Source organism: Taudactylus pleione, unplaced genomic scaffold (genome assembly GCF_031769625.1).
Source record: "Taudactylus pleione unplaced genomic scaffold, aTauple2 ptg000154l, whole genome shotgun sequence".
Lineage (NCBI taxonomy): Eukaryota > Metazoa > Chordata > Amphibia > Anura > Myobatrachidae > Taudactylus > Taudactylus pleione.
In genome coordinates, this window is record NW_028284556.1 from 3,878,843 (window position 1) to 3,903,040 (window position 24,198).

General features: G+C 48.0%; 1 protein-coding gene across 1 annotated transcript in view; it reads right to left on the reverse strand.

Annotated features, from left to right (window-relative positions):
- SCCPDH (saccharopine dehydrogenase (putative)) overlaps positions 1-24,198 on the reverse strand; it is a 70,343-nt gene that overhangs the window by 31,005 nt on the left and 15,140 nt on the right. Inside the window, exon 6 of the mRNA XM_088474347.1 lies at positions 10,014-10,144. Coding sequence (XP_088330473.1) covers positions 10,014-10,144 — 131 coding nt within the window. The remainder of the gene's footprint in view (positions 1-10,013; positions 10,145-24,198) is intronic.

A 24,198-nucleotide genomic window follows, 5' to 3' on the forward strand; every position in this document is an offset into this window, starting at 1 on the left:
CCGGGACGCCATGAGGTCGATTTCTGGAAGACCCCACCTGTCCACCAGTAGTTGAAAAACGTCCGGGTGCAGGGACCATTCCCCTGGATGAACGTCCTGGCGACTTAGAAAGTCCGCCTCCCAATTTAGCACTCCCGGGATGAAGACCGCTGATATGGCCGGAAGATTGCGCTCCGCCCAAACCAGGATCCGAGAGACCTCTACGAGAGCCGCCCGACTGCGAGTTCCTCCTTGCCTGTTTATGTAGGCCACGGTGGTAGCATTGTCCGACTGGACCTGCACCGGGTGACCCTGGAGAAACCGCTGTGCCTGCAGGAGAGCATTGAAGACCACACGGAGTTCCAAGATATTTATTGGAAGCTCTGCTTCTGTCGGCGTCCACCTGCCCTGGAACAAGTGTGGACCCGAAACTGCTCCCCAGCCCCGAAGACTGGCGTCCGTTGTCAACAGGACCCAATTTGGAACCCAGAACGGACGTCCCTTGTTGAGGTGGGTCGTCTTTAACCACCACGCAAGGGACAGGCGAACCTCCGGGGTGAGCACAATCGTCTGGAACTTCAGAGACTGAGGCAGCCCGTTCCACTTGGACAGGATCAGGTGCTGCAGAGGTCTGGAGTGAAACTGGGCGTATTCCACCATGTCGAACACCGACACCATGGAGCCCAGTAACCTCATCGCCGAGTGTAAGGACACCCGGCGGCTGTGCAGACAACTGAGCACCCTTGACTGTAAAGCAGAGATCTTGTCCTCCGTCACGAAGATCCTTTGCTGTCCCGAGTCCAATAAGGCTCCAAGATGCAGAATCCTCCGAGACGGGATTAGAGTGGACTTCTGCCAGTTGATTAGCCAGCCGTGCCGTTGCAGCAGTGCAATGGTCAGGTCCAAGTGGTGTAACAGGAGCTCTGGAGATCCTGCCACCAATAACAGGTCGTCCAAGTACGGCAACATGCGGACTCCTTGCAGCCGCAGAGAAGCCGCCATGACCGCCATCACCTTGGTGAAAACACGTGGTGCTGTCGCCAGGCCAAAAGGTAACGCCCGAAACTGGAAGTGGTCGCTGCGGATTGCAAACCGAAGGAACTCTTGATGGCGCAAAAGAATAGGGACATGCAGGTAAGCGTCCTGTATGTCCAATGACACCATGTAGTCCCCAGGTTCCAGCGCCAGAATGATGGACCGTAGGGTCTCCATCCGAAACTTCGGGACCCGCAAAGACTTGTTGAGTGCTTTGAGGTTGAGAATCGGACGATATGACCCATTGGGTTTCTGTACCAAAAATAGATTTGAATAGAAACCCTGGCCCCTCTGGGAGAATGGAACAGGCACTATAACTCCAGCCTGGAGCATAGTGTGCAATACCTTCCGCAGCTCCGTAGCCTTGTTCCGGTCTGATGGTAGACCCGTGGTGAAGAATCGAGCCGGGGGCCTGTGCCGGAAGGAGAGGGCGTACCCGTGGGAGACCACCTCCAGAACCCAAGTGTCTGTCGTAGTGAACGACCAACACCGGGAGAACTGCAGCAGGCGGCCTCCCACCCTGGGATCCCCCAAGGGGAGACCCGGACAGTCAGGCCGCAGGCTTGTCATCTGGCTTGGGGGCCGGACGTCTGGTACTCCATGCCTGTTTCCGGGGCTTGACCGATTTCTTAGGGCCAGCCTGTCGAGGAAACGACTGTGGTTTGGGCCTGCCCTGGGCCCTAGATGACCGAAAGGACGATGGTCCAGAACCAGAAGGAGCAGCGGCCGATGGGAGACAAGCAGATTTGGCTGCCGCCAGCGTGGCCACAATCTTATCCAGATCCGGACCGAAGAGAACTTCTCCGGTAAACGGCAACGCTTCCAGCCCTTTCTTGGAATCTGCGTCCGCCTTCCAGGATCGCAGCCACAAGGTGCGACGAGCAGCTACCGCTGCTGAAGAAATTCTAGACACCAGAGTACTAATGTCTAGAGCCGCCTCGTTGATGTAGGTGGCCGAATCACGGAGATTGCCAATCAACTCCGCCTGTTCGGCCGGACAGTCGGATTCAAAAGAAGCCTCTAATGAATCCGCCCAGCGCTCCATCGCTCTGGCAACCCAGCAAATGGCCATAGCCGGCCGTGCTGCCCCCCCTGCAAGGGAATAAGCGGACTTCAGGCAGATTTCTACCTTGCGGTCCGTAGCATCCTTAAGCGAGGACATGGATGGCATCGGCAATGTGGCACTACGGACAAGACGGGTCACGTGAGAATCCACCTGTGGAGGGGATTCCCACTTAGCAAAATAATTATCCGCGAACGGATAAGCCACCGCCAGGCGTCTCTGCGGCTGGTATCTTTTGCCAGGTTGTTTCCACGCCTCCTCTAAATGGTCCACCAACTGACCCGAAAGAGGAAAGACTGTGGCATCGCCCTTCACATCTTTGAAAAAGGCATACTTAGATTTAGCCGCTGGGGGAACTTCGTCCTCAATCACCAAGGCTGTGCGGACCGCCCGAATAAGTCCAGGAATATATACTTTGGACTTAGCGTCAGCGTCCTTAGTATGGAGAGGTTCCTGATCGTAAGGATCCAGAATCTCCCCATCATCAGACGTCCCTTCGTCATCCTCATAAGGAGCGGACAGAGACGCCACCGGCCTTTTATGAGACCGCATCACAGACTCCCCTTGCAACACATCCGACAAGTGCTGTACAGAACTCGTCAGGGAGTTAACCCACGCTGGCTCCTGAGAATCCGGGAGCGGGGAAATAGGGAGACTGTGGGGTACCACCAATTGTCGTGGGAACCCCTGCATGGGTGACGACACCACAGACTGCTGGGACAAACCCATCGGAGTAAACGCGGGCTGCGGAGCTAACTGGCCCACTAAAGCTGTTAACGCCTGAGCGAAACAAGCCCAGGGCGGCTCCTGTACCGGTGCTGTAACCGTAATAGGCCGCGCCATTGACAAACACTGCCGGCAAAGGCCCTCCGCGCTACCCTCCCCCTCCGCTAACGGTACTTTGCACGTGGTACACTGTAGCCGGAGGGGAAAATCACTTTCAGACATGGCACCACGTATGTGACCTCTCTCACCAATTAAGTATTAAATAGGCGAGAGACCACCCTGCAGCACCGCAAGGGCTTTAGCAGAAAGAACAGGGACAGTAATAAAGCTGACAGTTTAGAGAAGAAAAGTTACAGGCAGCGCTAGCACAGTCACATACAATGCAGAGAAATAACAATTCCTGCATTAACAGCGCTGATCACTCAACTACACAGACACAGGGCCTGGTAGGACACAGCGCTGCATACACAGACCTGAGCCACAGCGGAGGAGAGGTATGCGGGGGGACCCAGACCACGATGCTTCCTTCCAGACTTCCAGCAGCGTTCACCATGCGTTGCAGAGAAGATGGCCGCCGAGGAGCAGAGAGAAGCTGGCCTGGGGGAGGAGCGCTGACACAGGACCAGTCAGCACAGTGCAGAGAGGGCTGTGTGCAGCGGGGGAGGCGCCGGCTGTGAGACAGGGAAGGCGCGCTCCCCTGGCATGCATTTAACCCCTGGGACGCCGCAGCGCTACCGCTCTGCTGCGGTCCGCTGTCCCAGGGGGTAGTGGAAGCGCAGGTTGGTCGCCTGGCTCCACGCTGCAGCCAGTCCCCAGGGAGCCCCCTGCCTGGGGACTTAGGACCATGTGATCAGCGGGGACCCACCGCGGGACCCCGCTGCTTACCTCTGTCCCCCTTGAATCCGGCCATGGTCCGGAGCATCTGGGGTCACCGCTAGCTGTGACCCCAGACGCCCACCAGCATCCCCGGATCAGTACCGGCGTTCTGGTACCGGCGGGGTGTAGGGAAGACAGCATGGACGTCAGGACTGACTGTCCATGCTGTTCATCCAGATGTGCAGCCACAGCTGCATGAAGAAAAAGCTTCAGGGGCTCTTCTAGCCCCCCCTCCAACAGGTGCACCCGACTCCGGCCGGGCACCAAACTAAACTGAGGTGCCTTGGCCCGGGGGCGGGGTATAGGAGGGGGACCTAGTGCATCCTGGGAGGCTGAAAGCTTAACTCTTTGGTGCCCTGCGACTGACGTCACACCTATACCCCAAGGTATCCTGTGGATACCCTATGGACCCTGAAGTAGAAAACTGGAAATTCTGAACAAAACATAATTCTCTTACTCCCTTTTGTGGACAATAAATGCATCGTTCAGAGAGTGTATAAGAAACTGCAGTTCTCCTGAAAGGCTGCTGAGAGGACACTTTCACATTCTGGTTTTGTTTAGGCATTCAACAGCTGAATATTCTATCAATCACTGAGAAAGTAATAGTGTGGTGGGCAGCTAACACTGGAATGTGAAAAGGATCTCTGAGGAAATTTATATGGTCTTATATGGGACTAGATTACTGTGTTTGCTTAACTCTGTTACATATACCAAAACTCTAACTGAGTTCCAGATCTCATCACACCATTTATCTTACAATTACCTTTGTAATACACTTATCATGTCTGCTCCACAGGCAGGCCACTGAAAATGATATACTACCGAGTGTATTGGCCTGCAGTTTTTAGCTACAAGTTTATGGGATGAAAAGTGTGGCTTGCGGTTAACGACATTACAGACTTATGACAGACAGATATACCACAGTGCAAGTTAAAAGATTACAAGTCTAGGGCAACAGTGCCTCAACCAGTTCCACATACTACTTTACTTAACAATCAGACTTTGCCACAAAGTGTAGTCTGATAGTTGCCACTCTGCAGGCCAACCATGCTACATAACAATTCCCCCCTCTAATAAAGTATCTGCACTGCCTCATTCTACCTGTACACACACTGCTACCCATAAGACTACACTGTTACAGAACATGTAATGACGAGTCATCGCTATGCTGCTGACACGAAGGGCTAACCGTGACAGAAAAGACTTTTTGGACCTTTTATAATTAATCTCATTAATTCCTGGGATGTGACAAAATATTTTCGGTTTGTTCTATTTTCATTACGTCTGATATTGCCACATCTCTGACTCCTCAGATATTCTTAAAAGTATTTCCATGTAGTCTAATTAAATCTTCCTCTTGTATCACAACCAACCACCCTAGACAAACGGTCCTGCTTTTGGACACAATGTGTCCCAACTAGTGTTCTGTGTAAACTACACATGCCAACTGCATTTTGACTGGGGATACAGCACAGAGGTATCACACATCTAGACACCTTCATCGACTTTACTATAATGTGTTATATAGTAGGTACAAATTGGCCATTAAATTATTCTCTCAAATAAAAGTAATCCAAAACCATATACAGGATATAAAGTATTTCATATTATATAATCAAGTGTAATACAGTATACTTTACCAAGCAAAATACACAAAACAGTATAGTGACTCTCCTAAAGGAGTTCCCAAATCTAATCCCAGAAATGTGTTACCCCATTCTGTTGCTAAATTACTCTTGTTGCCAATTAAAATAATCCTTTCTTGCAAATATACACATTCAGGGTATTCTTTGGTGTATGTGCATTTGTGAATCAGTGTAAGATTGATACACTGATTCACACCCCAACATTAAAGAGTGGGTAGCTGAATTTCTGTGCACATGCACGATAAACGTGTATGGCACTGCAACACAGGGGAGTGTCCATGCTATACACCCACAAGTTTTCCTCAGTCTGGGTGCGTAATCAACGATCCCCCTCCCTTAACCCCTCCGGGACACTGCGGTCCACAGGTGGGGCAGTGACTGAAAAATCAGGATGGTTAGGGGGTATGTGTATATCAGTTTTCCTGTGTACGTATGCTGGAGGAGAGGAAAATGAATGGATAAAATGGAGAACAAAGAACAATGGTAGATAGAAAGCATGGAGACACAAACATGACAGTGTTTTGCAGAGCAGGGATTGTATGGATCCAGGGACAACACCCACTCTAGGATGCCAGTGCTCGGGAACCTGGCATCCTAGTTACTTAGATTTAGCCGCTGGGGGAACTTCGTCCTCAATCACCAAGGCTGTGCGGACCGCCCGAATAAGTCCAGGAATATATACTTTGGACTTAGCGTCAGCGTCCTTAGTATGGAGAGGTTCCTGATCGTAAGGATCCAGAATCTCCCCATCATCAGACGTCCCTTCGTCATCCTCATAAGGAGCGGACAGAGACGCCACCGGCCTTTTATGAGACCGCATCACAGACTCCCCTTGCAACACATCCGACAAGTGCTGTACAGAACTCGTCAGGGAGTTAACCCACGCTGGCTCCTGAGAATCCGGGAGCGGGGAAATAGGGAGACTGTGGGGTACCACCAATTGTCGTGGGAACCCCTGCATGGGTGACGACACCACAGACTGCTGGGACAAACCCATCGGAGTAAACGCGGGCTGCGGAGCTAACTGGCCCACTAAAGCTGTTAACGCCTGAGCGAAACAAGCCCAGGGCGGCTCCTGTACCGGTGCTGTAACCGTAATAGGCCGCGCCATTGACAAACACTGCCGGCAAAGGCCCTCCGCGCTACCCTCCCCCTCCGCTAACGGTACTTTGCACGTGGTACACTGTAGCCGGAGGGGAAAATCACTTTCAGACATGGCACCACGTATGTGACCTCTCTCACCAATTAAGTATTAAATAGGCGAGAGACCACCCTGCAGCACCGCAAGGGCTTTAGCAGAAAGAACAGGGACAGTAATAAAGCTGACAGTTTAGAGAAGAAAAGTTACAGGCAGCGCTAGCACAGTCACATACAATGCAGAGAAATAACAATTCCTGCATTAACAGCGCTGATCACTCAACTACACAGACACAGGGCCTGGTAGGACACAGCGCTGCATACACAGACCTGAGCCACAGCGGAGGAGAGGTATGCGGGGGGACCCAGACCACGATGCTTCCTTCCAGACTTCCAGCAGCGTTCACCATGCGTTGCAGAGAAGATGGCCGCCGAGGAGCAGAGAGAAGCTGGCCTGGGGGAGGAGCGCTGACACAGGACCAGTCAGCACAGTGCAGAGAGGGCTGTGTGCAGCGGGGGAGGCGCCGGCTGTGAGACAGGGAAGGCGCGCTCCCCTGGCATGCATTTAACCCCTGGGACGCCGCAGCGCTACCGCTCTGCTGCGGTCCGCTGTCCCAGGGGGTAGTGGAAGCGCAGGTTGGTCGCCTGGCTCCACGCTGCAGCCAGTCCCCAGGGAGCCCCCTGCCTGGGGACTTAGGACCATGTGATCAGCGGGGACCCACCGCGGGACCCCGCTGCTTACCTCTGTCCCCCTTGAATCCGGCCATGGTCCGGAGCATCTGGGGTCACCGCTAGCTGTGACCCCAGACGCCCACCAGCATCCCCGGATCAGTACCGGCGTTCTGGTACCGGCGGGGTGTAGGGAAGACAGCATGGACGTCAGGACTGACTGTCCATGCTGTTCATCCAGATGTGCAGCCACAGCTGCATGAAGAAAAAGCTTCAGGGGCTCTTCTAGCCCCCCCTCCAACAGGTGCACCCGACTCCGGCCGGGCACCAAACTAAACTGAGGTGCCTTGGCCCGGGGGCGGGGTATAGGAGGGGGACCTAGTGCATCCTGGGAGGCTGAAAGCTTAACTCTTTGGTGCCCTGCGACTGACGTCACACCTATACCCCAAGGTATCCTGTGGATACCCTATGGACCCTGAAGTAGAAAACTGGAAATTCTGAACAAAACATAATTCTCTTACTCCCTTTTGTGGACAATAAATGCATCGTTCAGAGAGTGTATAAGAAACTGCAGTTCTCCTGAAAGGCTGCTGAGAGGACACTTTCACATTCTGGTTTTGTTTAGGCATTCAACAGCTGAATATTCTATCAATCACTGAGAAAGTAATAGTGTGGTGGGCAGCTAACACTGGAATGTGAAAAGGATCTCTGAGGAAATTTATATGGTCTTATATGGGACTAGATTACTGTGTTTGCTTAACTCTGTTACATATACCAAAACTCTAACTGAGTTCCAGATCTCATCACACCATTTATCTTACAATTACCTTTGTAATACACTTATCATGTCTGCTCCACAGGCAGGCCACTGAAAATGATATACTACCGAGTGTATTGGCCTGCAGTTTTTAGCTACAAGTTTATGGGATGAAAAGTGTGGCTTGCGGTTAACGACATTACAGACTTATGACAGACAGATATACCACAGTGCAAGTTAAAAGATTACAAGTCTAGGGCAACAGTGCCTCAACCAGTTCCACATACTACTTTACTTAACAATCAGACTTTGCCACAAAGTGTAGTCTGATAGTTGCCACTCTGCAGGCCAACCATGCTACATAACAATTCCCCCCTCTAATAAAGTATCTGCACTGCCTCATTCTACCTGTACACACACTGCTACCCATAAGACTACACTGTTACAGAACATGTAATGACGAGTCATCGCTATGCTGCTGACACGAAGGGCTAACCGTGACAGAAAAGACTTTTTGGACCTTTTATAATTAATCTCATTAATTCCTGGGATGTGACAAAATATTTTCGGTTTGTTCTATTTTCATTACGTCTGATATTGCCACATCTCTGACTCCTCAGATATTCTTAAAAGTATTTCCATGTAGTCTAATTAAATCTTCCTCTTGTATCACAACCAACCACCCTAGACAAACGGTCCTGCTTTTGGACACAATGTGTCCCAACTAGTGTTCTGTGTAAACTACACATGCCAACTGCATTTTGACTGGGGATACAGCACAGAGGTATCACACATCTAGACACCTTCATCGACTTTACTATAATGTGTTATATAGTAGGTACAAATTGGCCATTAAATTATTCTCTCAAATAAAAGTAATCCAAAACCATATACAGGATATAAAGTATTTCATATTATATAATCAAGTGTAATACAGTATACTTTACCAAGCAAAATACACAAAACAGTATAGTGACTCTCCTAAAGGAGTTCCCAAATCTAATCCCAGAAATGTGTTACCCCATTCTGTTGCTAAATTACTCTTGTTGCCAATTAAAATAATCCTTTCTTGCAAATATACACATTCAGGGTATTCTTTGGTGTATGTGCATTTGTGAATCAGTGTAAGATTGATACACTGATTCACACCCCAACATTAAAGAGTGGGTAGCTGAATTTCTGTGCACATGCACGATAAACGTGTATGGCACTGCAACACAGGGGAGTGTCCATGCTATACACCCACAAGTTTTCCTCAGTCTGGGTGCGTAATCAACGATCCCCCTCCCTTAACCCCTCCGGGACACTGCGGTCCACAGGTGGGGCAGTGACTGAAAAATCAAGATGGTTAGGGGGTATGTGTATATCAGTTTTCCTGTGTACGTATGCTGGAGGAGAGGAAAATGAATGGATAAAATGGAGAACAAAGAACAATGGTAGATAGAAAGCATGGAGACACAAACATGACAGTGTTTTGCAGAGCAGGGATTGTATGGATCCAGGGACAACACCCACTCTAGGATGCCAGTGCTCGGGAACCTGGCGGTCAGAATCCCAACGCCGGCATCCCGACAGGGTTAGGATACAGACACCTGTCAGTAGGTATTCTAACCCTCACCCCGTGCCAGAACCTAACCTCCCCCCCTAGTGTCTAATTCTAAGCTCCCCCTCCTCACACCCTAAACCTCCCCCCTTAGTACCTAACCCTCCCAATAGTGCCTAACTAACCCCCAACGCTAACCCTCACCTAATCACCTTATGCTGCCATCTTCTTCTGCACAGACAGGAATTCTTGTTCCATTTTAAATATAAAATAGGCGTGACATTATTTCATCTGATTGCCATTATTGGGAACATGAAGGAATTTTAGCCCCATGTGAGGCTAAAGTGGGAGCTGTGTGTTTTGTTTTGCATTCCACTGGAAAAACTAGATTAGAATGTATAAAAGGTTTAACTTAATAGACCCATGTCTTTATCAACCTGGCTAATATGTAGCAAAAAGCACTATACACTTCTCCAAGATTCATCACAATAAACAAACCTAACTTTATAACAAAAGGGGATTATAGCAAAATGTTAAACAAAAAAGTCTTAAGCAATATTTGGTTACATAAATAGAACAAACCTTCTTTTTAACTTTTTACCAACAACTGGAACAGGTTTGAGAGCCATCTGCTTTCTAAGCTTCTTCAGATTATCCTGGCTGGCAATTCCATGAATGACAGACTGCCATGTTCCATCATGAATGCATGTGCCCTATACCACACAAAGTAACAAAATGCTATCATGAGTACTTGTGGTGAATACCACCCTATTATTTTGGAAAAATTTCAGCAAAATTCATGAAAATAGGAATTTGATACTTACCGATAATTCCCTTTCTCAGATTCTATAGGGGACACTGGAAGATATACAATGGGGTATAGAAGGGCGATGAGGAGCCTAGCACTTTCTTCAGAAGTGTACTTGGCTCCTCCCCCTCTGTACCCAACTCAACCTCAGTTAAGATTAACCAGGCCCGAGCAGTGACGGATAGCAGAACAACAGAGGAGGAGAGACAAGGAGAAATTAGTTATTGTAGACTTACCTAGATAACTCCTTTTCTTTGAGGTCCATAGCGTTCATGGGGATACCATGGGGATAGTATGGTTGGGAAGATCCAGGCCCCAAACTGTTAAAGCTTCAGCTCCCAGGATACCTCGGGTCCTCTTCCATATATACCCCAGCCCTAGGCCTTCAGCTTAGTTAACAAGCCTCAAGGCAGGAGTAGGAAAGAGAAGGAAGAGCAATCATATGCCAGAAACCCTCCCTACACAAAATGAGGGAATCTGTGACCGAAAAAAACAAAAAAACAAAAAAAACCACTACCCATGCAGCCAGGTGAGTTAGGGTGGGTGCCCTGTGGACCTCGAAGAAAAGAAGTTATCTAGGTAAGTCTACCATAACCAATTTCTTCAGGGATCATAGGGATCCACAGGGATACCATGGAGTTGTCCTAAAGCAGTTCCCCTAGGTGGGGGATGCTCCTGAGCAGAAAGGAGAACTCGTCGCCCAAAAGGAAGTATCCTGAGAGGCAAAAGTATCAAAGACATAGAACCTAAGAAAAGTGTGGACAGAAGACCACGTGGCTGCCTTGCACAATTGTTCAGCAAAGGCACCACGACTAAATGCCCACGATGGCACTACAGACAAAGTAGAATGTGCTGTCACCGTGCTTGGGACAGGGAGATAAGCCTGTGTGTACACCTGAGAGATAGTCATGCGTAGCCATCTCTCCAGAATCGGCTTATTAGCTGGCCTTCCTAGTTTGTGAAAACCATATAATACAAAAAGAGCATCTGATTTTCTAACAGTTTGCACGCTCCACATCGATACGGAGAGCACGAACTACATCCAGGGAGGCTTCACCTACAGAAAGATCTGGAGCCTGAAAAGCTGGAACTACAATTTCTTCATTTACATTAAAATGGGACACTACCTTAGGAAGGTAACACTCCTTTGTACAAAGAACAGCTTTATCCTGGTGAAAAAGCAAAAATGGAGAGCGACAAGAAAGAGTTGCCAAAATCAGAGAGACTGCGAGCAGAAGAGATAGCAAGAAGAAAAAAAAAAGTGTCTTCGCTGTCAACCACTTCAAATCTACAGAGTCTAGAGAACCAAAGACAAATCCCACGGTGTTACTGGTGGGACAAAAAGGAGGCTGAACTCGCAGAACTCCCTAGAAAAAATTCTAACATCTGGTAATGAGGCAATCTTCCTCTGGAACCAGACTGTGGCCAGGCGGAGACTGCTGTCTAACTTTGCCTGAAGAAAAGCCAAATTCTGTATGTCTGTGAACCAATGATATCTGGGCCAAGCCAGGGCCACCAGTATTACTGTTCCACCTTCCTGCTTGAATTTCCTGAGAACTCTTGAAAGGAGAGAAATCTGAGAAAAAAGATACACCAGTTTGAAGTCCCATCTTACTGCCAGTGCGTGCACGAAGGCTGCTGATGAGTCTCTGGACCTGGATCCGTACCGGAGGTCCTGGTGGTTGTGACGTGAGACCATGAGATCTATCTCTGGTAGATCCCATTTGTTTACCAGGAGCTGAAACACTCCCGGATGGAGAGACCACTCTCCGGCGTGTATGTCCGAGTGACTTAGTACTCAATTGGGAAGCAGACTTCCTCTCAGCATGGATATTGCCAAGATGGCCGGAAGATGACGTTCTGCCCAAATCAGAACCTTTGTCACTTCTTTCATGGCTGCGTAACTTCATGTGCCTCCCTGATGATTGAGGTAGGCCACTGTAGTCGCATTGTCAGACTGAATCTGGACCGGCCTGCCCTGGAGCAGGTCCTCTGCCATGATAAATGCCTTGTACACTGCTCGCAGTTCCAGAATGTTTATTGGCAGATGACTTTCCCGATTTGTCCATCTTCCCTGAAAGGTGTGATGACCTGTCACTGTACCCATCCGCGAAGACTGGCATCTGTGGTGAGAAGCACCCAATTTGGAATCCAGAATGAGCACCCTTTGTTCAGATGATCCTTTCTTAGCCACCACAGGAGAGAGTGACGAACTTCTGGAGTGAGAATGATCCTCTGAGGCCTTATTAGATGATACTGTCAGTTACATTTGGAGAGAATTAACTTTTGCAGAGGCCTGGAATGGAACAGAGCATACCCCACCTTGTCGAAGGTGGATACCATTGATCCCAGGACCTGCATTGCTAACAGAATAGATACCCTGTTAGCAGCTTGCATATTCGTAATGACAGCGCCACAATCTTGTCCTCTGGCAGAACCACCGTTTGTGCCCAAGAATCCAGCAACCCTCCCAGATGTACCATCTGCTGTGTTGGAGAAAGTGATGATTTCTTCCAATTGATTATCCAGCCATGCTTTTTGTAGGCAGGCTATGGTCAGTTGAAGATGGCTTTGTAAAACAACCGGAATCTGTGCCAATATAAGAAGGAGTCAGAATTCTGCCATATCTGGACAACCTTGACGCCTGAGATAGGCCGTCATGACTGCCATTATTTTGGTAAATACCCGGGATCCATAGATAGGCCAAAGGGTAGAGCCTGAAATTGGTAATGCTACTGAAGGACAGCAAACCGTAAAAATTGTTGGTGGGATGGTATAATAGGAACATGCAGATATGCATCCTGAATGTCCAGGAAAACCATGTAATCCCCTGGCTCCATTGCCAAAATAATTGACTGGAGAGTTTCCATAAAAAAATTGGGTACATGGATAAACTTGTAGAGTGTTTTTAGATTTAGTATAGGGCGATAAGCCCTATTCGGTTTCTGAACCAGAAATAGATTGGAAAAACCATCTCGTCCCTGTTGCAACACAAGAACCGGGACCATTACCCCCACCTGCAGCAGGGAGTGAAAGGCTTCCTGAAAGGCCAAGGCCTTGACCACATCTGATGGAGGATCTGTGCAAAAGAACTTCTGGGGAGGATGCCTCCTGAAAGTGAGGGCATACCCCGAGAGACCATTTCTCGGACGCAGGCATCTGTTTGATGCCAATAATCCGCAAACTGAAGAAGTCAACCTCCCACCCTGGGGTCCCCCAGGAGGAGGCCTGTCCCATCAGGCCGAAGGTTTGTCGTCCGGTTTAGAAGCTGGACGTCTTGCTGGGCCAGACCTCATAGTTTGTCGCTTTCTTGTCTTGCGAAAATTAGTCGACCTAGAGGAAGATTGTTCCCTTGCTCATCCATGAGGATGGAAGGACTAAAAAGAAACATGCCTAGACTTTTTAGTCGCCGTAAATGGCAGACCTGCTGATTTTGAAGCCGCCAGAGTAGCTATAATTTTATCCAACTCTGCTCCAAAAAGTAAATTTCCATAGAAAGGAAAGACTTTTAGCAGCCTCTTTGATCCTATATCATCTTTCCAGGATCTTAACCAAAGGGCCCTGCGTGCCACTATTGAAGCTGCTGATGCTTTAGAAGCTACCCATGCTCCAGCCATAGCTGGACGAGTAACAGCTCCAGATTATGAAAATATTGCCTTAAGACATGCTTCAATTTTCTTATCTGTGGAATCCTTCAGAGAAGATGCTAATGGAATAGGTAACATAGCATTTCTGATTAAATGCGTTAAGTGAGCATCCACAGTAGGACAGGGCTCGACAAAGCCCGGGCGCCAGGTCCCCATGGTGACTAAGATTTTAGAAGAGCCAGGTACTATTGAAAAGTTGAAAATAAAGCCAAATCATAAAAAAAAAAAAAAAAATCAGTCAGAGAGATCCTATTGGTAGCTACAGGAGTGGGCGGTATATGCTGCATGTATTTCACGGCACATGGGGAGAAATGCTCGCCCGCCATTTTCAAGGACTGTGGCCTCTCCAGATCATAGATCAGGTCCTTCTCCCTGCAGCATTGTTTCAGCAATGGGGAGGAGAGGGACCATGCCGCGGGGAGCAACAGCACTGTCTGCAGTGGGGAAAATAATAACTGCGCCACAGGAAGCTGCAGCATGGCCGGCAGCAGGAAGCAGAGTGTCTGTGCCGCGGGGAGCTCCATTACTCCTGGTGCGGAAGAGAAGTGACCACCAAGGAGCTGCAGATCTACCAGCAGAGAACAGTGGCTGCGCAGCTGAGGGGAGCTGCATCATTGCTGGCACAGTGAAGGCGAGTGACAGCGTGGGATCTGCAGCACTGCGAGCAGGTAGAGCGACCGCTGGGGAGCTGCATCATTACTGGCACAATGGAGGCGAGTGACCGCGTGGGATCTGCAGCACTGCTGACTGGGGAGATAGAGTGTCCACCAGGGAGCTGTGAGTGACTACTTATATTATTCTATTAGTAACAATATTATAGTGGAAGGACATTCTAAAAGAAGGCACTCCTGTGTGTTACACTCTCTATGCACTGCTGTGTGTGATGTACTATAAATATGGTAAGGAGTATGGTAGGTTATATCTCCCTTTCGTGGTAAGGACCTGGAAGTGACATGAAGTGAGGATGGAAGAGCGGTTCCATACCCATAAAAGCCATCGAAAGAAGAAAATTTGTCCCCTTGCTTGCTCGCCACAAGATTAAATTCCCCCTCTATGTCCACGGGGATAGTAGGGAATGACGTTGGACAGTAACTGATGACGTCAGGGTCCACTCCGAGAAGGGGATCTAGATGCTGCCTAAGGAGTATGTGTAGTAGTCTATACAAGTTTTAGACTATTTTGGCTGGGCGCAGTGGTCTGGTCCCTAAACCTTTCAACTGGCTCCTAGATTTTCCAAAAATTTGTCGACCCCTGCAGTACGAGGTACCTCCCGCTTAATACATACAGAAGCTGGGAAAGGATTCAACAATGTTATACTTTTTTTTCACATAAAATAGTTTATCCAGGTTACCCCATGCCTCATCCAAAACTCCGTCTTGACCACCTTCTGGTGGTGATTAAACATTGGAGCCTTCTTACTATGAGCTGGTTAATCATCCTGAATATCTAGGACTGATTTAACCGCCCTCACCAAAGAAGGAACATTCACTGTGGACGATGGTCCTCCTCCCCCGAGCTAGACCCTGGAGAAGAACCCTGCTGTCTCCGATGATGCGTCTGAATCCATATATTGAGCAGACTGATAAAAAGATAACTTGCGCTTAGGTGCCTTAGAGTATGGTACCATCTTATGTTGAAAGCAGACCGGTAGTTACTGACTAGAATGGCCATAAACATCTTTCCAGGAAGGATGCATAGGAGGTGCAAACATAGCATGCTGTGGACACCCCATCCAAGGAGGCATTGTGGGCATTTTTCAGCCATACAATCCACAAACTGCTTCATTACCTGGGACAAAGAGGATACCCAAGATGGCTCTTGTCCAAAGACAGGTAAACTGGACTGGTGAGGTGGCTCTTTATAAACAGACAATACACAAACCATCCTTTACATCCTGAAAAGGACACAGACAATACATGATACCAACACAGGGGGCTCTCCCTCCTGTTTCCTTTTAGACATGTTCATAAAGGAAATAAATGCAATGCTATGTGACAGCCTTCACAAAATCTCAAATGAATGCGAAGTACTGACAGACAGAAATAAAAGACAGTGTCAATAGCAGCTAGCAAACAGTCACATACAATGCATATGTAATGTAATTACAATGGACTCTAAATCAACTACACAAACACCAGGAATGGAAGGATATAGAGCCCTGTATACCTTAACCATGGGAGAGGTATACACAGAGACTGACCCAAACCCTCCTGAGACCCATAACTACAGCAGCGCACTGATAATAGACAGTGAGCATCTCCTATACACGTGGAGGGTAAGCGGAGCAACCCAGATGTGCAAAACCCTTCATAGGGACTGCGTCTGGGTTGGAGCTGCTGGCGGAGCGCCTACCTCCCCTAAGCTGCGTTAACCAGCCGGGTACACTGGCCTCTTGGCAGCAGAAGCGTCTGCCGTCGATCCCTGGAGTCAGATGATAAGGCACCGGTGGTGTAGTGAGGACGGGGACAATCCCGGGCCCTGACTGCAGCGGCTTTTGGTGCATCTCTGACACTTCCGCAAGCAATTCCCCGTAAGCGAGGGACCGCTTTATCTGACATTTCCGTGCATCCGGTTGCAGTCCAGGTCGCAGCACTGCTGCTACCAAGCTCAGCCGCAACCCACCAGAATCGCCAGCCCAGTTACTGGTGTTGCGGCCTGGCGGAGGTAGACAGGGTCGCAGTACATGCGTCTTAATTCAGATGCTTAGTATTGCCAACCCACAAACCTAAAATAAAACAGAAAATAAAAGCTTAGGACTGCCTGAGCAGTCCTCGGTTACAAAGGTGCGTCTTGATCCTGCCGCTCCAAACAAACAACTGAAGGCCTAGGGGTGGGGTATATATGGAGGACCCAAGGCATCCTGGGAGCTGAAGCTTTAACGGTTTGGTGCCTCGACCTCTCCAACCATAATATCCCCATGGTATCCCTGTGGATCCCTATGGACCCTGAAGAAGAAACCAACAAATAAAAGGTCCAATCGCAATAACTGCGAACAAGGCAACATATAGCAACACGCTGCAGCTAAACAAGAAGCAGCTGAAAAACACTAAGAAAAAAGCCAACAAGAAAACAGTACTGGGAGGGCGTCCAGGAATCGGAGAAAGGGATTTATAGTAAGTACCAAAATCCTATTTTTCTCCTTCATCCACTAGGGAACACTGGAGGATACACAATGGGGATGTCCCAAAGCTGACCTCCCGGGTGGGAAGGCGCTGACAAATTTGCCGAACCCAGCAACCAACCATAATTAGGAGTCGCCAGAGAACACCAGTAGAATAGAACAAAACTATGAACCATGGACCAGACAGGGTATGTGTGGACCATGTGTAAATAGTGATGAATAAAAAGCTAGTCAGTAAACCTAATGCAGCAGCATATGTACGAAGATATAAATATGCACATAATAGACAATACAGATAAAAAAAAAAAACTATGCCAGCATGAGCAGACACTACCACATGTCAAAACAAAATCACATTTAAATTTTGTAGTGACTCGAACCTAAAACCACACAGTCGCCTATGGGCTGAATATAGATCTCCTAAGAATGTGTAAAAAAAATATGAAAAAAAATCTCACAAAAATATATTCCAAGAATTTTTCTCTAAGTTCCCTCGGTGCAATATTATCCAGCGAGCTTCACATTGACTATGGGCGTGATTCAGCAAGGAACGCAGTTGCACATACGCACACAGTTGGCCAATTAAATAACAGTGCGCACGCATCGCAGTGCACAAGCCAGATGCTGCGATCGGGACAGCGATCGCAGAGGATGTGCAGTCCCATGGCAGAGTGATTGACAGGAAGTGCAGTTTGTGGGTGGCGACAAGGGGGTGGTCGGGCAAACGCAGGCATGCCAGTGCATTTCAACGTCTTTCCAGGGACGTGCGTAAATTAGCCACTGCGATACCAGATGCCGCTGGCCTCATAACGTGTGCTAAAGTAAGCAATTCCCGAGTAAGGTCTGGGCTTCATTAACTATCCGATGTTACTCAATGTTACCGATTGTTTCTCTAGGTTAGCCAAGAATACAGATGCAAGTAAGGAGAAGAGTGCATCCTTATGTCAGGCTACGATCGCAATGCCAACATTTACATGTCACCGCTGATATTAGCAACTGCGTTGCATGCGTATAAGCAGAATAGCGATCCATAGTGAATCAGGCCCTAAGTCTCTTAGCCTGATCACGTCCACAGATATCCACAGGAATATGGTCCACGATTTTATATTTCAAAACCAATGTCGCCTCTATCCCTACAGGACCAGTACAGTTTATATAGAAGAAAAAAACGGGACGTTATAAGTGTGTGTCATGTACCACCTGTAATTATATGGAACCTGGTCATAAATTTTTGATACGGCATATCTTGACCTGCACTTCGCAATATGTGGTACACATTTTCATAAGCCCGTGTGGCTATTATTATGTCAGACAAACTATTCGCACATTCAGAGAACACATTTCATCGGTCGGCGATTCTCGTTGCTCTGAATGGCAAAGACATGGAACTGGCCGTTGCGCGATATTTTAAACTGGCTCAACATCCTCTATCAAGTTTGAAATATAAAATCGTGGACCATATTCCTAAGGCTATCCATGGAGGTGATTGGGCTAAGAGACTAAGGGGCATATGTATCAAAGCTTGATGCAAGATAAAATTGTGAGATATTTATCACCAACCAATCAGCTTCTAACTTTCATTTCTTAAACACAGCCTGCAAAATGTTAGTTTGGAGCCGATTGGTTGGCGATATATATTTCACAATTTTATCTCACATCAAGCTTTGATACATATGCCCCTTAGTCAATGTGAAGCCCGTTAGATCCATATCTTGGATACTATTGCACCGTGGGGACTAAATGAGAAAAATTCTTGGAATATTTTTCTATAAGATGTTTTCCAGAATTTTTTTTTTTTCTTCCACATTCTTCTTAGGAGATCTATATTCAGCCTATAGGTGACTGTGATTTTAGGTTTGAATCACTACCAAATTAAATGGTGATTTTGTTTTGACATGTGGTAGTGTCTGCTCATGCTGGAATAGTTTTTTTTTACCTGTAATGTACTGTCTATTATATGTATATTTATACCTGAGTAAAATATGTTACTGCGTTAGTGATGAATAAAAAGCTAATCAGTAAACCTATTTACACATGGTCCACACATACCCACATACGCTTCCATACATGTGCCAATTGTTATACTGGATCACATCACCGGGAAAGTTGCTAGGGCCATAGTGGGAACCGAACCCCCCCCCCCCCCCCCCGACTTCGGTGCTGTGAGGCAGTAATGCCTCTCTTAACGGAATAGTTAGAGCCAGGTGAAAGATGGACTACAGTCCATTAATTGTAGTGACTGGCATTGTTTTCCTGTAAACTTGAGATCTCACACACAGGGAAAACATACAAAAAGGGTCATAGATAATACAATTGATCAGGGACTGAACTCATTACCTCAGGACTAGGAGATATTTCTATTAAGAAATATACAGCAACTTTCTCCTTGCATATAAGTGTTGTAAAATAAAAATAAGAGATATGGTAAGAACTTACCTTTGTTATCTCTATTTCTACGAAGTCCATAGGGTATCCACAGGCTACCTTGGGGTATAGGTGGATGGCGGCAGTCATCCGGGCACCTCAGTTTTAAGTTTTGCAGCTCCCAGGATGCACTGGGGTCCCTCTCCTATACCCCACCCCCGATCCAAGGCACCTTCAGTTTTCTAAAAAGCCATAGGCCGGAGGAGGAGAGCAAAGAGAGAAGAAAGTCTGGAACACTCAGGAATCACATTCTCACACAGGAGACGGAAAAACGGTGACCAGAACAAAGCCCATCTGTAGCACAGGTGCGACAGTGTGGGAGTCCTGTGGAACCCTATGGACTTCGTAGAAATAGAGATAACAAAGGTAAGTTCTTACCATATCTCTTATTTTCTACTGCAGGGTCCATAGGGTATCCACAGGATACCTTGGGGATGTCCCAAAGCAGTACCTAAAGGGTGGGGACGCTCCTGTGCAGAAAGGATAATCCGCCGCCCGAAGGAAGCATCCTGAGGCAAAAAGGTATCAAATGCATAATACCTCACAAAAGGTATGGACAAAAGACCACGTGGCTGCCTTGCAAAGCTGAACAGCCGAGGCGCCACGGCGAACTGCCCACGAGGGACCCACAGACCAAGTAGAATGAGCAGTAACAGAGGGCAGCACTTGAAGGCCCTCATGAGTGTAAGCCTCAGAGATTGCTCCACCTAGCCAAGTTTGTTTATTAGCTGGCCATCCCTTCTTGTGGAATCCAGAGGACAAACAAGGAGTCTGACTTCAGAAGGGAACTGGTACGGTCCACATAATTTTGAGAGCACGTACAACATCCAAGGAGGCCTTACCTGCCGAAAGGTCTAGAGAGTTAAAGGCCGGCACTATAATTTCCACTTAATGTGGAAACTAGACACCACCCTAGAAAGGAACCCAGGGCAAGACCCAGCACCAATGCCCTGTCCTGGTGAATAATCAAAAACTGAGGGCGACAGGAGAAAGCCCCCAAATCTGACACCCTTCTGGCGAAAGCAATAGCCAGAAGAAATACAGCCTTCGCTGTATGCCATTTGAAATCCACTGAGCCCAGGGGTTCAAATGGAGGGCCCTGGAGATCCCTCAGGACCACAGCCAAATCCCAAGGAGCCACTGGAGGGACTGTGAGGATACGGGGTTCTCTCAATCACCCAGACACCGAGCAGATGAAACCAAAGTGATGGTTTATTTTTCCACAGCACACAGCAACAGATAATATGTCAGGACAAGCAGTAAATACAGTGAACAGGCAATAAACAGGTAGCAGTCCGGACAGATGCAGTCCCAGTAGAGTATAACGTCCCAGAACAATTCCACGAAATATCTAGAGACCCTCAGTCCCCACAGTAGAAACTATCACTGATCACACTTGCAGTGAATAGCGCATAAGTCCACACAATCGTTTCCAGGACCCCACACATAGAAACTATCAGATCACACAGCAGTGATAGCCCCTAGGTCCAACCAAGCATTTCCAGGATCTCATACAGTATAAGCTCATCACAGAACACACAGCAGTGAACAGCGTATAGATCCTTGCAGAATTTCCGAAGTATAAATCCACATAGAACTGGTGATGCGTTCCACTAGCAACTTGGCAGAGCAAGGCCTCTTAGCCAAAGTCAGCAACTAACATGAGCAGCTGCTTTCGGTGACCCGTTTTGAAATCTTCCAATTTCCCACAATATTGTGACCACCCAGGGGGGTTGCACCATTCCTGATTGGTGCACGTCCCTTATCCCTAACCTCCCTGATGAACACCTGCTGGGTTGGCTCCCTGGGAGTTTGCTAGGCTCCCATGAAGCACAAAAGCAGGCCAATGCAAGGAGGAGTAAATCCTGAGCGTCCCCTGTGGAGGTGGGAATTAATTTAGAGGGTCTTTTGTTCTGGGAGGTGTTAGATTGCTCTACTAGTTATGAATAAACAGACATATGGACTACAAAAGCTAAACATTACATTTCCTGCCATTCTTGCAGTAAATAATATACATGCCAATGGAAATGTGGGTCCTGAGAATGATCTCACACACTAGGAGACGGTATGGGAACACAAAAGGGCTAAATAGTGAATAAATCTCTGCAAGGACTGAGATGCTGCAAATACATTTCTACCACACATCTCATTTTGTTACATTCCTCTCCCACTTTTCAGGCCTTGTTCCCAGGGGTGATCAGGAAACATTACTGACTGGACGAGGTGGGGTGCAGGGTAAAGCATCTTGTGGGTGAGTGTGCAAACCAGTGTCCCACAGAGTAATGTAACATAAGACCCAGGCTGTAAGAAGCAATCTAGTTAGACAATCTGCATGTACAAAATTACAATATTACATGTCCCCTTTTACCACCAGAGGATTTAGCAATTCCCCCAAGTCAGACGGTAGGTGTTCCCCCTTCACATTATCACACCCCTTTCCCCAAAGCATACCAATCAGGCATCCTAATACCCTCACTTCTGGAACACAGTGGCAGTGGGTACCTTCCCCCTCCCCACCTTGTACAAGTACCAACTGCCATGGGGCAGGCAACTATTGGGGCTCTGTACATGGCACTTCCGTGGCAGTGTCCATTCCTTCCTCCCCCAAACACCAACTGGGGGGCTGACAACTTTCAGTGCAACATGTGGGCTCCTCAATGCCCTGGCCCCCGGATGAACCTTCTATCTGGAACAATGCAGTTAGTGGCTGCAGGGGAGCCACCAGGACAGGCTGGTCCTGTCCCGGCCCTCCCCCCTCAAAAGCCAGCGTTTCATCTGGAACTTCTTCTGGGCCATCCTCCTCCTTGACAACTCCCTCTACTAGCCCGGTCGCCTGGATAAGTGGTGGAGTAGCAGCCAGGGTTTTAACCGCTGAACACTCCAAAATTATCTCCACAAATGCCTCGTGTTCTGTGAGATGCAGGGGGCCGGTTTGTGCAGTGCCTTCTCCCTGGGTTGGGAGAAGGGGTTGCAAGCGCTGTCTCCTGACATCCACCTGGTCTGTACTTGCTGGAATCTTACCAAGGGCAAGCAAATCCCCTGGCAAATAGTTACAGTCCACACCACTGTCAGGGTTATTACAGGGTGATAACATCATAGCATAAACCAGAAGAGGATTTGTTATGTTAACTGTCTTTGCTACCCAAGTTCTGTTTAAATCACATGGTACGTACCAGCAATTTGCCTGCAACTCCTCAGTTTCCAAATAAATAAACGGGAACAATTCTTCATCATCATCATCATCATCTTCAGGTGGGGTTAGGATAGCAGGATATACACAGGGCATTATCTCCTCTGCCTCCCCAAATTAAATAAATGAATCTGCCATTACCAGTCCATCACAATGGGACGCCCCCAGCTGAATATGCTGGGCAGCCTGTACCACGGTGCCATCTGCCACTGGTATGCTTGGGGTCGGGAAGGGAGACAGTACCCCCCAACCTCTGATCTCCTCTCGAACGCCGTCCTCATAGATCCCCTGGCAGCTGGTTAATAGGTCTCCATCTTCCACCTCAGCAAAAGGTAAGGTGTAATGCGACTCCTCCTGGGGTTCCTGTATTGTGGGCACTGCTTCCTTTACTTGGGCGCTAGCCTCTTTCGGTATAGTACACTGGGCAGCTGTGTCCTTTGGGTGTGGGAGAAACTGTTGCAGACTGTGCCTTTCCGCATCTACCCTGCAAAACTGGTCCAGGCAGCCTGGGGTATCCAGGAGCCCCCGATCTGAGGCCTCTTCTTCTGCCACAACAAAGCACGACTCCAGACACTCCAGCTGTTTCCACACACTCATCCGTAGGCCGTGACGGAGGATAAATGTCCGATAATCAGTGAACGCTTTGGTGGGGTCCCCCTGGTCATTGAGTATACACTGAAGGATTTCCCTGCGCATGACGAATTGGCCAGGGATGCCCCGTAGCTGGCATTCTGCTATCAACTCCTCCATGCAAAGTTCTTCCAGAGGGGGTTAGGGGCCCCACTGACAATGATTCTTCTCCACTGGTAACACATATGTCGAAGCTTGATTATTGGCTGAGACTAGATCAGTTTAAAATTGGATCGCAGCGACGCCATCTTGCGACTGGCCGCAAGACGCCATCTTGGAAATGAGATCGCAAGACGCCATTTTGCGAATGACCGCCCAAGCACCATTTTAGATAAACTCACACTTTAGTACATGTGGCAATATTACTATTGGCATGCGATTGCATCTTACACCATTTCTCATACACACATTAATACGCACAATTGCGCTGTTAACTAGTCGCATATTAGCGAATGCATAAGATCCTGCATGAAAACGCCGATTATTAGCTTCATGCACACGCATCTGCCCCAAGTTAACTAGCGTCTTTACATCAAACCCCACATACTCACACATTACATATTCACATACAAGGTTCCATAAGCTTTAAGGTATAAAATTCAAGTATGCACAGTTACTATATTTGCTATGAAATAAAGATTACTTTGTAACTAAGGTTTTATATGTGATAAGTAAGCAGTGTTTGGCATTGTACTGATGCGTACTCTCTCAACAGTATTCCGGTAACATCGATGTAGAGATCGCAACAGGCATTCTCAACTTATGGACCGCAGAGACTTCAAGCAACAAAATGTACATTATATGAACAACTGTTAGGATTTGCATGAGGCGGGAAACCAGGAGACCTCCAGTTGTTAGAGGCTGGACTGTGTCTATTTGAACCAACCTGTTAGATGCCTTGTAACATATGCCCTCTCCTTTAGGACCAATGGTATTAGCAACAAACT